We start from the raw sequence: 15,269 nt of genomic DNA on the forward strand, positions 1-15,269 counted from the left end.
TCAGTTTAGCTTGTACAACAGTTCCCCATTAGAACTGGGCCTGCAAGAATATTTGCATCAAGTAAACACAATACCATGTTGGCTTATTCGACAAGTAGAGCTCAGTGCACCAATGATTTTCTTTCATACAACTTTTAATGTGAAGTTGCTCTTTCCAACAATAAACAGCTTCTCCTATCAGAAGATGGGCTCAAATGTTCAATTTTGTCTGAAGGTCAAAAAAGTAAGTTTAACCGTCTCGTGCTGTGTCAAATAAATAATGTGTGTGTGTGACAGACTAAAAGAGGCCATTTATTCAGTCGATGAGCAAATGAAAAGACACTTAGAGGTTAATAGGTCGTCAATATTTACTGGGGCACACACACACCCCCCTCTTATTTAGAACACTTGAAGCACAGTTTGGCCTCATTGCCTCCGTGCTGCCGGGTCAAAAGGTCCCGCTTTGCATTGCCAAAACTTGTGGTTAATCTATGAGGTGCCATATAGAAAATCTGCCGTCTGCTGGATAGTGACTCCTATCATCATCATCACCAATATTGTGAACAACAGTTTAGAGCGGAAAAGGCCAACTCCCCCTGAAATAAAGACTCGGAACAGGTGACCTTATGTGACATTAATAAGAGCATCAATTATGCAAATGATCACATCACACCAACATTGTCATGAACAGCTGTTCAGCTGTTAGTAGAGTTTGCTAAATCTAACTTGGAACACTTACATGAACAAAACTCACAGAAGTTTAGAGAACATAAAACTGTTCTTGTCTGCTTAAATAAATCTACAGTCAGTGTACAGTGTTAAGATTTCCATCAAAGGATCATTTCTCACACACACACTCAAATAAAGACACAGGCATGCCCAGATGTAAACTCAACCACAAGCCCACACACACACAGAGGTATTACGGGAGCCAAGTGAAGCCGAAAAGCAGATTTCCACTTGATCACCACTCTTCCACACCTCAAGGTCAGAGGTCACCCGTCAGCTGCAAATACACAATTTGGCCACTGACGCGCACGCACACGCACGCACACGCACACACACACACACACACACACACACACACACACACACACACACACACACACACACACACACACACACACACACACACACACACACACTTATAAAAGCCGTTTCGGCTGAGCCAGACAACAGTAACTGAAGCTTTTCTGTCAATGCTACATCTGTGTTTACAGTGTGTGTGTGTGTGTGTGTGTCAGCAGTGAATGAGAGCACATAAACAAACACAGATGGAGCTTTGACGATAAACACGGTATGACAGAAAGATGATTATGGTGAACTCACCCAAACGAGTACACCTGACTTGGTTTCTTCATGCTCACCCAGGAGCTGATGAGACATGTGATCAAACTGAGGGAGGAAACACAGGTTTCAGATAAAAGACAGCACAGAGTGAGAGACAAATGGTAGAACAACAGAGAGGTCAGCTAAAGTTCACTTCTTCTGTCATTTATCTTTTATTCATTATAATCTCAGAATGAATTTTTCATGAGTGGAAATTCTCCATCAAAAAAAAAAGCAAAACAGCTGAGCAGACAAAGAGTGTCGTCTCACATCTCACACATTGTTACACAATCAAAAATGATCAGGAATGTATCACAGTTTCATAAAAATAAGAAAAGAAAAAGGAAATCTATTCGTCATCATATTAGACAAATAAAGCATGACATCTTCACATGTAAGAAGCTGGATTATTCATTGAATTCTGGTTTATTTCTCTCTCTCTGTGTTAAAAAATGTACAATCATGTGTGAATAAAGCTCATGAGAGGAAACACACTCATGTCACAGCCGATGCAGAACACACTCACCTGAACAGGTCAAAGATGGTGAGGTACGTGTAGGCGGTTAAGGCTGAAATGACAGAACAGAAAAAACAAAGACCATTAAAACTCAAATACAAGATTTATAGCACTACAACATTAAACAAGTTACATGTTTGATCAGTGGAGTCATAATGTTGATGGTGGACCATGATCAATCGACTCCAAACTATTTTTATTTATTTATTTTCATCTTCAGGTTCAAGACTAAATTATTTGACCGTTCTGAGTGAGGAGACACAGGAGGAGAAATGTTTAACATGACAACGATTAAGAAATGTAAACTTCAATAAGCAGAAAATAATTCTTTAACATCAAACACATTTGATTTAATTTGCTTCACATACTGACATTTATATGACAGAGAGAAGACAACATATTAGTAACACTGCTCGATACAAACATGAACACTCTTTCAAACGGTTTCAACAAATACAACACTGAACCATTGATTTATTGTGGGCTGTTGAGCTGATGGCATTCGCTTTATCGAGGCCTAATAATGACGTGTAACTTGCTAACTGTGGTCGTGTTTTCTCAGGTCTAAAAGTGAGACAGTCAGCAGTTACTTGACTACATGACTAGATAACTGGCCATCAGGCTCGAGTGCCACCGGCTTAAGTTAGAGTCATTGAATCAGACAGGCAGTCAGCCAGGCTTTCACTCACCTGGACAGCAGCAAATCAGCCAATTAGAAAACAGGTAAGCTGGGTCAGTTAGCAAAGTCAGTGAGTTAAAAAGCCAATCAACTAATCAGTCAGTTAACCAGCCAGCACAGAGAGACACAGTGCTGTCCTGTCTGTCTGTCCTAATGCCCGTTCACCAGCTTTCTGTAATCAGGTTCTGCTGTGTGTGTGTGTGTGTGTGTGTGTGTGTGTGTGTGTGGGGGGGGGATGAGGGATTAGAGCGGCTTTGTGCAGAGAGGAACATTTTGTTTCCCCACCACCGGTGTCCATGTTGGCCAACCTGACACCATGTAATCCTGACAGAGAGGCTCCGGAGAGACAGACGGGCAGAAAGAGAGACGGGCAGCAGGACTGAGGCGGAGAGACACACGGACGGGCAGAGGGACGGACCGGGAGACAGACGCAGATAGACGGCCAGAGAGAGTTTAGAAGACAGACGGGGTGAAGGACATTTATACAGACAGACAGGTAGAGGGGGAGTGAATGAGACAATCCGTAACACCGGTGGTGAAAGAGTTACAGGTAGTGAGGAGGACAATATCTACACCATTGAGGAAAAGTACTCTATATCAGCGAAAAATCAACCCCTTAACAGATATATATACTCACAAAAGCACAACATCCTTCCCTCCGAGATGCCGTAGAGTCTTATGTTCAGCACTAAGATGGATTTCTGCAGGTTTACTGAACTTTCTGTTGGTAATCATCAGTTTCATTGTGTTCAACGCCTGAACTTCTATTGATTGAAGTGCTTTTTGCTGCGTCCTGTTGTTATTTTGATATGCAGCAGCTCGTCCACCCACAGGAATCAATGAGGTTTGATGTCATCGTGTTGTGTTGAATTAAAAGCAGCAGACAATAAAAGCAATAATAATACAAACGCTGACATCACAGTGACCCTGAAACGGGCCGGACCAAATCAATAACTGGGCTGAAATTTCCCCTTCGCTGTGCTCGGATAGGTTTACACACACACACACACACGCACACAACACACACACACACTAACAGAACCCGGTTCAATTCCTTTTTAAGTCTCCTGCTTACAAACACTGACACCCAGAGGACGTGTGGATGTGATACCAGAGCAACAAACAGAGCAGACGGCACATTATTCTTGTCTGTCACACACACACACACACACACACACACACATTTGAATAATCAGAGAATATGATCGTACCTTAAACAGAACTACACAAACACAGACAGATGTACACATCTTAACACATGCAGAGACATCAAGAGACACACAGTCGCCCCACAGGACCTGAACTCTATACCCAGAACAGAGCGACGGATTCAAATCCCTGGTTTTTTGGGGGGGGGGGGGGGTCCAGAACTGATCGATAGAGGAGAAGAAGTCTGTCAACTCACTCTCCTTTTCAATTCCTTTAGCCTAATTTAACATTCCTTCCTATCTATTACTACCTCCTTACACTTTTCATGTCCTTTCAAACAGCAAACGATGGAAAGAAAAGATGGCAAGAGAAGGAAGGAAGGAAGGAAGGAAGGAAGGCTTTAGAAAAGTAGGAGGAAGAAGGGAAGGGAGGACGCGGAGGGTGGATAGACAGATGAGAGAGGAGAAATACGAGCAGGAGGATGAATATTTAATGCGGTCTGCAGAGGAGCAGCGCACACACACTCACAATACTATGTGTAAGCACAGTAAATGTGCACATAAGAGATAAAAATATACGTATAAGCATATTTAATATATGGGCACTTCATTTATCACACTATTGTCTGAGTGAAATATTCAAGGAAAGTGAAAGTATATTTTCTAACAAGATTCTTAACCCTTCGGTCACATTTCCCTCTGTGGCCTCGTTCTTCACTGCAACATATACGTCATGCACCTCTATGGAAACAACCATCACAGATAGATGCAGAGAGAACAAATATCACAATGTTAAGCTTTGTTTTGGTTGCTTTTTCTGACGGAAGTGTTGGTCACATGATGTGTTAAAGGACCGTTAGATGAAGACCATAATGACGGTTTTTCATATGTCTTAACTTCTTTCTGTTCACTTCTTGCTTTGAGGACACTTTACACACGATGACTTCTAATGCTTCACAGCTACAGCTGGAAATCAAACTTACAGATGTTTGGAGAACTGAATGAATTGTGTGAAGCACAAAGTATCAAAACATGTGCTGAAGTACCGAAATATGCTGAAAAAAAACAACACAAAAACAACGACCGAAGTAAAGAATCCGTATTCTTCCTTTAACACTGCCTTACACACCTGAAAGACACATACTGTACGTACATACACACTGGATGTGCTAACCACAGCAAATAGCAGCTTAGTGTCACTGGTTCCGGTAAACAGTAAAGTGAGACCCAGAATACACACACGGCCGTGGTGTCAGGTCAGCTCTTGTGAGCTGCAGATGTAAACTAAAAGCTTCTATCGAACGCCTCAACTGCTGCGGTGAGAAGGCTCTCCAGGGAGGAATGAGAGAGTGAAGAGGAGGAACAGATGAACCAGCGAGAGAAGAATGGAATGATGGGAGAGGAAGAGGAGGAGAGGACAGGAGGGCGAGGTGGGAGAGAGGAGAGAAGGAACGGATGAACTAGTGAGAGAAGGAGGGAGGAGGTTGGGAACACTGCTGACCACTGAGGGGGGGGGGAATCTCTCTCTCTCTCTCTCTCTCTCTCTCTCTCTCTCTCTCTCTCTCTCTCTCTCTCTCTCTCTCTCTCTCTCTCTCTCTCTCTCTCTCTCTCTCTCTCTCTCTCTCTCTCTCTCTCTCTCTCTCTCTCTCTCTCTCTCTCTCTCTCTCTCTCTCTCTCTCTCACACACACATATATGATGAAGCGTTCATAAAAACAAGCATGTCTTCATACGGTTAACACATACACACTCCCTGGTGAGCGTGGCCCACACAGACAGCTTGTCATCCCAACATGCAACAAGCAGCTTCTGTCGATATGAAACCAGACCGAAGTCAAATGGATCCTCGTATCTCCACGTGGGATTTGAGAGGCAGCTGGCCGTGATACGTTAAACCAAACTCAGCGCTACACCCTGCTTTCATGCCCCCCGTGCCCTGACCCCGTCCTCTGATGGTAATCAATGTAACATCATCTGTTAAGACAAAACTCCCATTAGGAAAGCTAAGCGCTGGTATGTTCAGGCATTTTTCAAGCATTTCAGAGTTCAGTCCTAACGGGCCAAATATTCCGATATTTGTGAATACTTTGTCCTAAGTTTAGGAATAAAAGCGTTTCTATCAACTTTCGTATCCTGGGAGTTGACTCCCATCTATGCATACGACGTCTACATTAAGGGTCTAACACAGTCACAGGACTATCGTGAGGCTCTAGCTACACCATCACATCTATGAGAGGGATGGACAACGAAAGACTCACACACAGATCTCTGTTCACTCTTCAACTACTCGGTCTTCGTCTGAGGCAACGCTAGTGAGCTAGCAATGGAATAATCTGGTGTTGTTTTTTAAGAGATGGTGGCGGAATAATGTTTCAATTGTGTTTGTCTTTCTCTATTTTTCAGGGGAAAGAATGTGAATCGTGTTGAAGCTTGAAAGAACTTAATTCAATTCTTTACCCGCTTCAGCCGAACCTAGTCAGAGGACAGAGAGGGCAGTGAAACACGGAAATCATCACTGTTGCAAAGATTTTTGAAAGCAGGCGGAAAAGCAGTCTTTTAAAGTTTCATATATATTGTTTTTAACTGTTGATTGGACACTAGAAGATTTTATAGATCAGAAAATACACGACTGTTGATGGCAGGCGGAGTGCTTTGCGGTGGATTGTCCCTTTAAAAAGGTGGATCCCATGGGAGCAGATTCACAGACATCATCAGCGCGTTTAGGTGATCGAGACAAACTGGGAGAAAAAGCAGATGTGGTGGCTGTATGGGGAGTAAGAGGAGCCGAGCGCACGCACACGCGCACGCACGCACACACAGTGAGTGTGTGTTGGCTGTACTCAAGGCCCCCTGGGACGGACTGCTTCACCAGCTGTGTTCTGACACACAGGAACACTGAGGGCCCGGGGTCAACACACACACACACACACACACACACACACACACACACACACCTCAGATCACATATGCACATTCAACTGTCTCTGGATGAGAAACAAACAAACAAACTAATGGATATGCACACAAACACTGTGCTGACACAAAACCTAAAATAAATAACAATATTCAATAAATTGTTGTATTTTTTTGACCTCCACGCTTTCGTGTATTCACCCTCCTTTTGTCTGAACGCGGAGCCAGTTAGAAATTTCAAATCTAAAATAAACTCTCTGCTTCTACACCCGTGCACGTGCGCGCGCACACACGCACACGCACGCACACACAGTTTGGTTTTTATCTGAATGAAGAGGAGGAGAGAAGCAGGAAGAGGAGGAGGAGGTGTGTTTAGTCGTCTGTGGAACAGACACTTGACCTGTTTTCTCAGTGCTGCTTTGGGCCGAAAAACAGCTGGAGACACACAGACACACACACACACACACAGAAATAAACATAGTACTACAATATACTAGAGAGCTGGGAAATAATTAAATACTATCATATATACTAACTTTCAATGGAATAATATTGTAAATATAAATTACATCCATGTTTCCCTCACATGCGTTATTTCCCTGCACTGAAGACAGCAGGAAAAGATCCTTCCATCAGCTATAACAGATCTGTAGCAACGTTTTATGGTTTGGAGTTTGTGAGAATAATCACTGTCAAAATTAATATGTTGGTTGTCTGTATATGTAACCTGTATTTATACTGCGTCCTGATCCGTCGAAACCACAGAGGGCAAATGGACTACAGAGACTCTAAAACAAAGCAAAAAAAACACACACACAAACACACACAAGGAGGCAGTGGAGACGGAAGACAGTCTGTCCATCCATCAGCTGGGAGGAGAAGAGGCGACAAGAGGGGTGGGGTCAGGGGAACGAGTGATGGGAGACAGACAGGAGTGAGAGACAGGAGAGAGAGAGGGGGGGGGGGGGGGCGGTGAGCAAAGGTGAAAGGCAGAGCTAAGGTAGGGGTGGGTGTGTGTGTGTGTGTGAGAGAGAGAGTGTGTGAGAAAGAGAAAGGGGAAGACATGGGTCTAAGTGACACAAAGGAGTGGGCTGTCTGTGATCGTTGGAGTGAGGGAGAAAAAAAGGAAACAGACAGACTATTGGACAGACACACAGATGCTTAAACTGCTGTGTGTGTGTGTGTGAGTGAGTGTGGTCCGGTGAGACAAAAAGCTGATGTCTTTGCTTTGTAAGACTGAAAGCTGATCCAGTTGTCCAATGCACAATTTGATACGAGAGGACCAGCGTGACTACACGCACACGCACACACACACACATCTGTAGAATCATCATCAGCTTATGTTTCAGCAACAGTGCAACAAAGACTCTGCTTAAACAGCACTTACACACACACACACACGGACACACAACCCAACCTTTATGTACACAAACATACAGCAGCTGGTTGTCATCACTGAGTCAATTAAAATAGAGTAGATTTAAAAGTAGAATCAAATGCAGTAGAGCGTCAGGTGAATTGAAGACGGGATCAGTTTAAAGACACGATGACATGAACGTAGTATTGTTGTCTGGCACCGTTTGGTCTCTAAGGGCCAAATGCTGCCAAGAGGAGGTGGAGAATGGGCCCCTGTGAGTCAGTACTGGCTGGTATAGAAAGAGGAACATCTAGCAGCTAAATAAGCAGACATGTTTCTCAGGAGGAGACCAAAGCAGAGACATAACGACTTTGTAAGGTGATAATATGCCCGTTGCATTTTGAGCAGGCTCTGCTGCCTCCAAGTGGCAAAGATTCTGCTTTCACGTCTGCTTCTTACTCAAAGTGGGGCGAGTCAGTAAGGTCAGTCACTCACATTAATGCTACTTGTAAGGAACAATATTGTTAGTTTGTGAACATGAACACCTTTTATTTTCACTGTAAACACATTTGTGATTCTTAGAAAAGACGCGTCTGCACCATGTTCCCTCCACAGTCTGCGGGCTCGGAAAAGATAGATTCATACAAACACACATATATACTGCACTCTGGTCCCATGTTGTCTTAGCTAACACACACACACACACACACACACACACACACACACACTATAAATTGCCATCTGACTCTCTTACTGCAGCTTCACAGGGTTAACCGCCTCAGTGCACCAGCAAGGCATGCGTGCGGTATAGTGTGTGCATTTAGACGTCATGAACTAATGGGGCCAGAGCAGTGTGCGTGTGTGCATCTATATATACAGTATATAGACACACAAAGAAATGTGTGTTTCCATGCATGTGTTCCTGCAGCAGATTGCAGGCATATGAAAAGGGACACGTGTGTGTGTGTGTGGACTAACTTCTATGAAGGTTATGCTTCATTTAAACTAAAAGTGGAACTGCACTGGAGGCGTTGGATGTCCACATACATAGCGTACACAGAGCCATACTGAGACACATGAGCTCACTGCTCTAACTGTCGGTGTGTGTGGGATCGACGGCTGAGGCTGAATGAGAATAATGACACTCGGTCCAGTTTGTTTACGACCCAGCAGAGCAGACGGGTCCGTCAGCCCATCGCACAAGAAACTGAATCAATGGCTGATTTAACAAAGATTAAAAAAAACTGTACAACTCAAACGTCAAATGTATTATTTTCATTGGAAATAGATTTGGCACTGAAAATAATTAAATAGTTCAAACACCATTTAGTCGATGTCCCCACAGTGTTGTCTGACTGGATTTGAGTAATACTGGAGAGTGTTATAGTTTTAGTTAAGAAGGCTTTGCCCGTTATCTTTTAAATAAAGGTTATTAATTAATTATTAATTATTTTGAATATTCCACTTGCTCTGTATCCGTTGTTTAAACATTCAACTTTCATTGGATTTTAGGGGTGAGCAACATGGACAAACTATCAAAATGCACTCACTGGTTTTGTTGTGGCACCCAAAAAAAATCCTCAAATTTAACACTTTGACTTTTCATACACTAACGCATCACTCGTCATTATCTCAGCATCATTAAATCTGTCAGATAAATGGAAATACTGAAGTAGCAGATGGACTTCTGAATGTGTAAATACTGGAGTACTGATCAAGTGAGCGGAGGAGACTTAATACATGAGGAGGAATCTGACTGATAGTGTTGAGACGGGGCCGCTGTCTGCTCCGGTTGTTCTCATCGGGGGCCGAGTATCGACGGAGGGGTCGCCTTCCCCCGCTTCTTCAATACCTCTGTCCTTCGCTTCCTGTCTGCACGACACCCGACGCCACCGCTGTGTGTGTGTGTGGCTTATGCTGCAGTATTTGCAGGCACAGTGAGCGGGGATAAGGTTGCATGTTGTTCTTTTCGTGGCAGCATTTTCCTGAGTGATGGAATCCCTGAGAGGGTTTAATGTTGGTGGCGGACACGAGCCTCGCTGACCATAAACACTGCCTCTCCCTGCACAGCTGTCTCACTGCACAGCTGTCTCACTGCACAGCTGTATGCAGGACTTTCACCACATCCACAGACGGGCAGAGAGACAGTCAGACACTGAAATATGAAATTTGCACTTTTCCCCCCCAACAGGTAACTTCTCTTTAACCTTCAAATCTGCACATTTCTCCCACGGCCTTGCGTACCTGCAATCACTGCAATACACTCCATGTATGCTAGTTTAAATGTGTATGTGTGCGTTTCTGCCTCCTAAATATAAGCGTGTCACATCGTCCAGAGCGAAACCAGTGGACAGCTCAGCTGAGGCAGAGAAATGGTTTTAAGTGCCGCTGCTCTGCACACACAGAGCTCACGAGATAAAACAAACACTCACAGTGAGGACCAACACTGATAGTTGTGGGAGCCAGAGACGAACAATATTCAATTAATAACAATCATTTTACCGTTATCCTTCATGTTCTCTTCCATATACGTTTGACTAATCAGATCCTGAATGCCTGCGTTTCTGGGAAGTCAAACTTTGATGAGTCCAAGATTATTATTACTAATAGAAACGATGATTTAAGAAATAAGAGTAGAGTTTATTATAAACCAGAAACCTTTTATAAATGTGCTATTCTCCTGCTCTGCTGGAGATATTTGAAGAGAGAAAAAAAGAAACAACATGTCCGTCAATATGACAGATGTGTTCTCTGTGTTGTAGCACCAGAGGCTAAAAACAGACGCTGTGAAGGACTCTGTTTCTTCAACATGCCCTTTAAAGTGCCATATTTTGAGTGAGGTGACCCCCCCCTCAAACACACACACACACGTGCACGAGCACGCACACATCAGCAGCAGGATCAATCTGAACCCCTGTGGTGAGACAACACTGGTAACACACTTTGACTTGTTCAGTGTGTGCTTAAAGCTGCAGCGCGCACACACACACGCTTCTGCGTGCACGTGTTAAAGTGGGTGTAACTGTCAATCTGTGTTTACTGTGTGTAGACGGGTATCTCCGCCTGTTAATGTCTGGCAGAGTCTCAAAGTGTGAGGTTTTTATATATATATATATGTGTGTGTGTGTGTGTGTGTGTGTGTGTGTGTATATGTGTGCTCACCCATGCTGTTGGTGGAGCTGCACCACATCAGCAGACAGCCAGTACACAGCAGGTTGAGAGCCCCGAACAGCAGGATCCTCCACGACTGAAAACGACAACAAGCAAACAAAACAGTAGTTTAAGAACAATAAGAAAAGGAGCAGAGCAGCTCAACCTTTGGCTCGAGGCTCAACTGAGGTCATTCATTACGCACGTGGGGAGAGATCATTTTTTCACTTAAAGTTTTCTTTTGAAAAGAGAAAACAACACTATGCCATACAAAAGTCAGGACAGCTGAACAAACTAATAGTTGGTTCTACGAATGTTGATGAAGAAAGGTTAATTACCAATCAATATCATCAGCCCTATATATATGAATAGGAGAAGGAAATATGGGATATATTGGGTTAAACACTGGATCCTACACAACCCACAATGCAACTCACTAGCATCTTTCATTACATTTGTCCACAAGCCCAAACACAGATAACCGGGATGACATGAAGCTAACCCAAAGAAGGAATTACACAAGCGTTTTCTCCTGCACAGGGTTTCCCCGGCTGTCAGTCAGCGTCCCGTGGCAGACGCTCTGGCAGATGACCAGCAGCCGTCTAATCTAAATCCAAACCTACAAACCGACCGGGAGCTGCTGGGTTTTGGCTGCTGCATGCAGAGTGAGCTTCCTGCCCCGCGGTCGACCTGCTGTGCCGGGAGATTTGGGTGAATTCTCTGACTGAACGAGTCACTACAGTCTGAATCAGTTCGTCACAGAAATACCAGCTCAGGGGAAGGTCACATCCAGAGGACCAGAGAGCAGACAACAGGCTCAGTGCTGAGAAAGAGCAGCTCTGCACATCTGGAACATCAGCAGGTTTGAGTTACAAGAACCCACCCCAAGTCATTATTTAAGAAAACACAAACACAGGTTGTTACGTTGTTTAAGTGTTACGGACAAATGACCAAAGAGAGTAGACCAGAAACACATGTTTTGTACAATGTGTATCAGAGAGCATTCAGCATTGTTCTTACTCCATCTGCCAAAATGTATATTCAGCAAAGTTTTCAATGAATTACATAAAATTAAAAATAAAACGTGAGTCTAAATTCGCCCTCAGAGCAGAAAGAGAGAGTGCGTTTGTGTGTGTCAGAGAAGAGGGAAATAAGAAATGGAACAAGGGAACGAGTGTGTGAGTGAGTGTGTGAGTGTGTGTGTGTCCTGGCCTGTCACTTCGTGTTGGTGTCATATGCCGTGGTGGGGAGCGCCGAGTGCTGTGAAATCTACAATTACTGTGGTGTGCTGTGTTATGACAGCACTGGGGCGTCTGGTGACAGCACTAGCCAGCGACAGGCATGGGAGACCCACAGTGTGTGTGTGTGTGTGTGTGTACGCGTACATGGGTGCATGTGTCTGTTTGTGCAAACAGAGAGACAGCACTTGGCCCAAAACATTCCCAACCCCCATTCCACAGACACTCAGCGCCTGGAGGAGAGGGCACGGTTGTTAGATCCTGACGCTCTGCTGCCCCCGTCCGTCCGTCGGCGGCGGCGTCCCTCGTGGTGTCCGGCTGCATAACCGCGAGCCAACATGTTGAGGTTACATGTGACATTGGAGTGACAGAGCTGCAGCGCTTCAGTTACCAGGTACTGTATGAAATAAGGAGCCCACGCTGACGCCAGGCCTCATTACATCATTGTCGAGCGCCGTGCCATGCCGCAGCATCGGGGAAATGTGTGTCACCGTGATGAGCGGAAGCGTGACTCATATCAGCCTCTGAAGAAGGGAGGTGGAGCAAGAAGGAGAGGTCAGTTTAATCCTAACAGACTGGGAGTACGTGCAGGGGGAGTAGTGGGACTTTTTTTGGCCCAACTGAAATCTGGAGCGCGCCGCCGCCGCTCCCCGACACGGCTCGCTTACGGTCGCAATGAAAATACACGAATAAACCTCTTTTCTCGGATTGGAGCCGCCGGGGTTCAGCGTCTCCAGGTGACCGTGTCCTCCTCTCAAAATAAAGCTACTTGTATAATGTTAACGTGGACGGAGGAGTTACAGCAGAAATAAGATGACGCCCGGTCCTCTCACTCTTCGGTCCCCCCGGTCTTGTCTTGTCTCTGCCGACGGCCCGATGTCCCTGTTCCAGTTTTATCAGGACATTTTGTTACTGTAACAGTGACTGACGACCTTTAAGCACCAATGTCCAGCACTACAAACACGTACTGTATGACAGACATGGTGAATAACCGGCATTGCAATTCTTAGGCTGTTCTGAAATTCATCCGATAAAAAGCAGCGTCAGTAACTCGCTCCTGCTTTAAGTTTACTTTATGTCCTCTTCAAAAACTTAATGTGAACTTGTTTTATAGAGAACTTTGACTCTGTGTACATCTTTACAGGAAATTAAAGGAGAGACGAACTGATTTTACGCATAAAACGGTGGCTTTACTAGTCGTGAAGTCAGAACAGAGGTTTGTCAAGTCGAGCAGGGTCTAATGAGGAGACGCTATTGAGTTGCATTATGGGAGGTGCAGGATCTAGTGCTGTCGGAGCTTGGAGCGCTTTGTGACCCTGCTGCTGTGTAAATTCTTCATCCTTCATGGCCAACAAGGAGGATGAGGAGGGCTGATTTGGCACTTTATTTAGTTTCTTTCATTTTTAATGGTTTGGTTATGTTGTGGCCTAATCTACCAAAGCTTCTTCTATTGTTCACATGAAACTGGAGAAGAGAGAGAAACTCCTCACCTCAACACACCTGATCGATCAGTGCGTAAAATGGGTGTTAGCTGTTAGAAGTTTCGGGAAGTTACGAAAACCGGCGGACGCAGCCAATCCCTGACTGCTGACGTCAGAACAATGTGCGAGGTGTTTCCAAAGCCCATTAACACTTCGTTCAACATCTGATATATCTGGTGCTAAACTATGTAGGCTGTGAATACTGCAGGCTACCTGAAATCATATTCATAAGATTTTGTTATATTTTGCAAAAGGTAAGAGGAGACGTGAGACGAGGCGCTGAGGAAGCACATCTCAGCTTTCGCCGGTTTGAACTATGTTTGGTCCCTAAACCGTGTACGACACCGTGTAATCCAATCCAGGGCTCTATGGGGAAGCAAGACCCCCTGCCAGTATGTGGTCAAAGTGGATTATAGTACAATAACACTGAGACACACACACACACACAAAACAATCACGTCTGAGATCCTTTTGCGTTCATTATCATGTCTCCGGTGTTTTCTTTGGGATTTTTACATCCCAGTGTTGTTCAGAAGCATTTTTAGCTTAACTCTACATCTGTCCTTGTTTTGTTGGGAAACTATTCCTACTTTTTTTGCATGTAATCAAAATCACTTCAAGCATTTGAACTAAACATGTTTTTTGAGCGGGAAATTAGGACAAACTCTGTTGTTGAGTTTAGTGTTACTGCTGAGGTGGAATATTAAATGTATTCTTATCAGCCTGCAATAAAGGAAGTTCCTTCCCTTCCTCTGCCTTTAAATAATGTTTATCATTTTTGTTTGACTGCCTATTAAGAACTTTAAATTGTACAGGTTTTACAACGAACAGTAGAATAAATGCTGTGAAAGCTTTATTTTCACTGGACCAGAATGTTTTCTACCGTATTTTACAAGAAGATCCCTCTACTAGTGTCCTGGTCAAGCATTACATTGGTGGTGTTGTGTGTTCAACTGATTCAAGCTTTCCCTATTAAACAAGTTCATGCTCAGTCGGCCCACCGAAAAATACTATCACATTATATTTATATTCAGAATATACAGAAATCGAGACAACAGTTGGAAGCTGTGAGACAAAGTGGACCAGCTGTCAGCTCGTGGCTGATGGTATTTTACTCGCTGCTGCTTTCACTGGAACACGGTGACCTGCTAGAAAATCAGGATTACTGGAGGTGTTCGGGTTTGACTGAGTGTGACACAGTTTACAGCACAACGGGATTATGAAGTGAGGACTTTCCAGACGATAACTACCGAGTTAAAACCAGGAGGAAAGATGCTGTTTGGATGATGATAACCAGGCGGATTCAGTTGGTTGATGGTAAAAAAAAAAGAAAGAACATGAAGCTAATTTTTATGTTTTTTTAAAGGTGCAAGATCTGAGAATAGTAGCAATTTGATTGCCTGTCAATGGCTCTCAATATGGCAGCGCCTGAGCCGGCGGCTTTTGGCTCACAGTGATAGAAGCGCTTACGGTGCAAACT

The 15,269-nt window shown here is 44.1% G+C and overlaps 1 protein-coding gene across 5 annotated transcripts in view; it reads right to left on the reverse strand.

The window, feature by feature from the left end:
- Nucleotides 1-15,269, reverse strand: part of slc30a6 (solute carrier family 30 member 6) — a 38,609-nt gene that overhangs the window by 20,971 nt on the left and 2,369 nt on the right. For all 5 annotated transcript variants that reach the window (XR_012947732.1, XR_012947731.1, XM_076078954.1 and 2 more), the window contains 3 exons: nucleotides 11,083-11,167; nucleotides 1,835-1,877; nucleotides 1,309-1,374 (listed from right to left, as the gene is read on the reverse strand). Coding sequence is in view for 3 of the 5 variants with exons in the window: in XM_076078954.1 (XP_075935069.1) it covers nucleotides 1,309-1,374; nucleotides 1,835-1,877; nucleotides 11,083-11,167 (194 nt within the window). In the remaining 2 variants the exon portion in view is untranslated. The remainder of the gene's footprint in view (nucleotides 1-1,308; nucleotides 1,375-1,834; nucleotides 1,878-11,082; nucleotides 11,168-15,269) is intronic.

The sequence above is a fragment of the Anarhichas minor genome, unplaced genomic scaffold, assembly GCF_050575085.1.
Source record: "Anarhichas minor isolate MPS153535 unplaced genomic scaffold, ASM5057508v1 ptg000069l, whole genome shotgun sequence".
In the NCBI taxonomy this organism is placed as follows: Eukaryota; Metazoa; Chordata; class Actinopteri; order Perciformes; family Anarhichadidae; genus Anarhichas; species Anarhichas minor.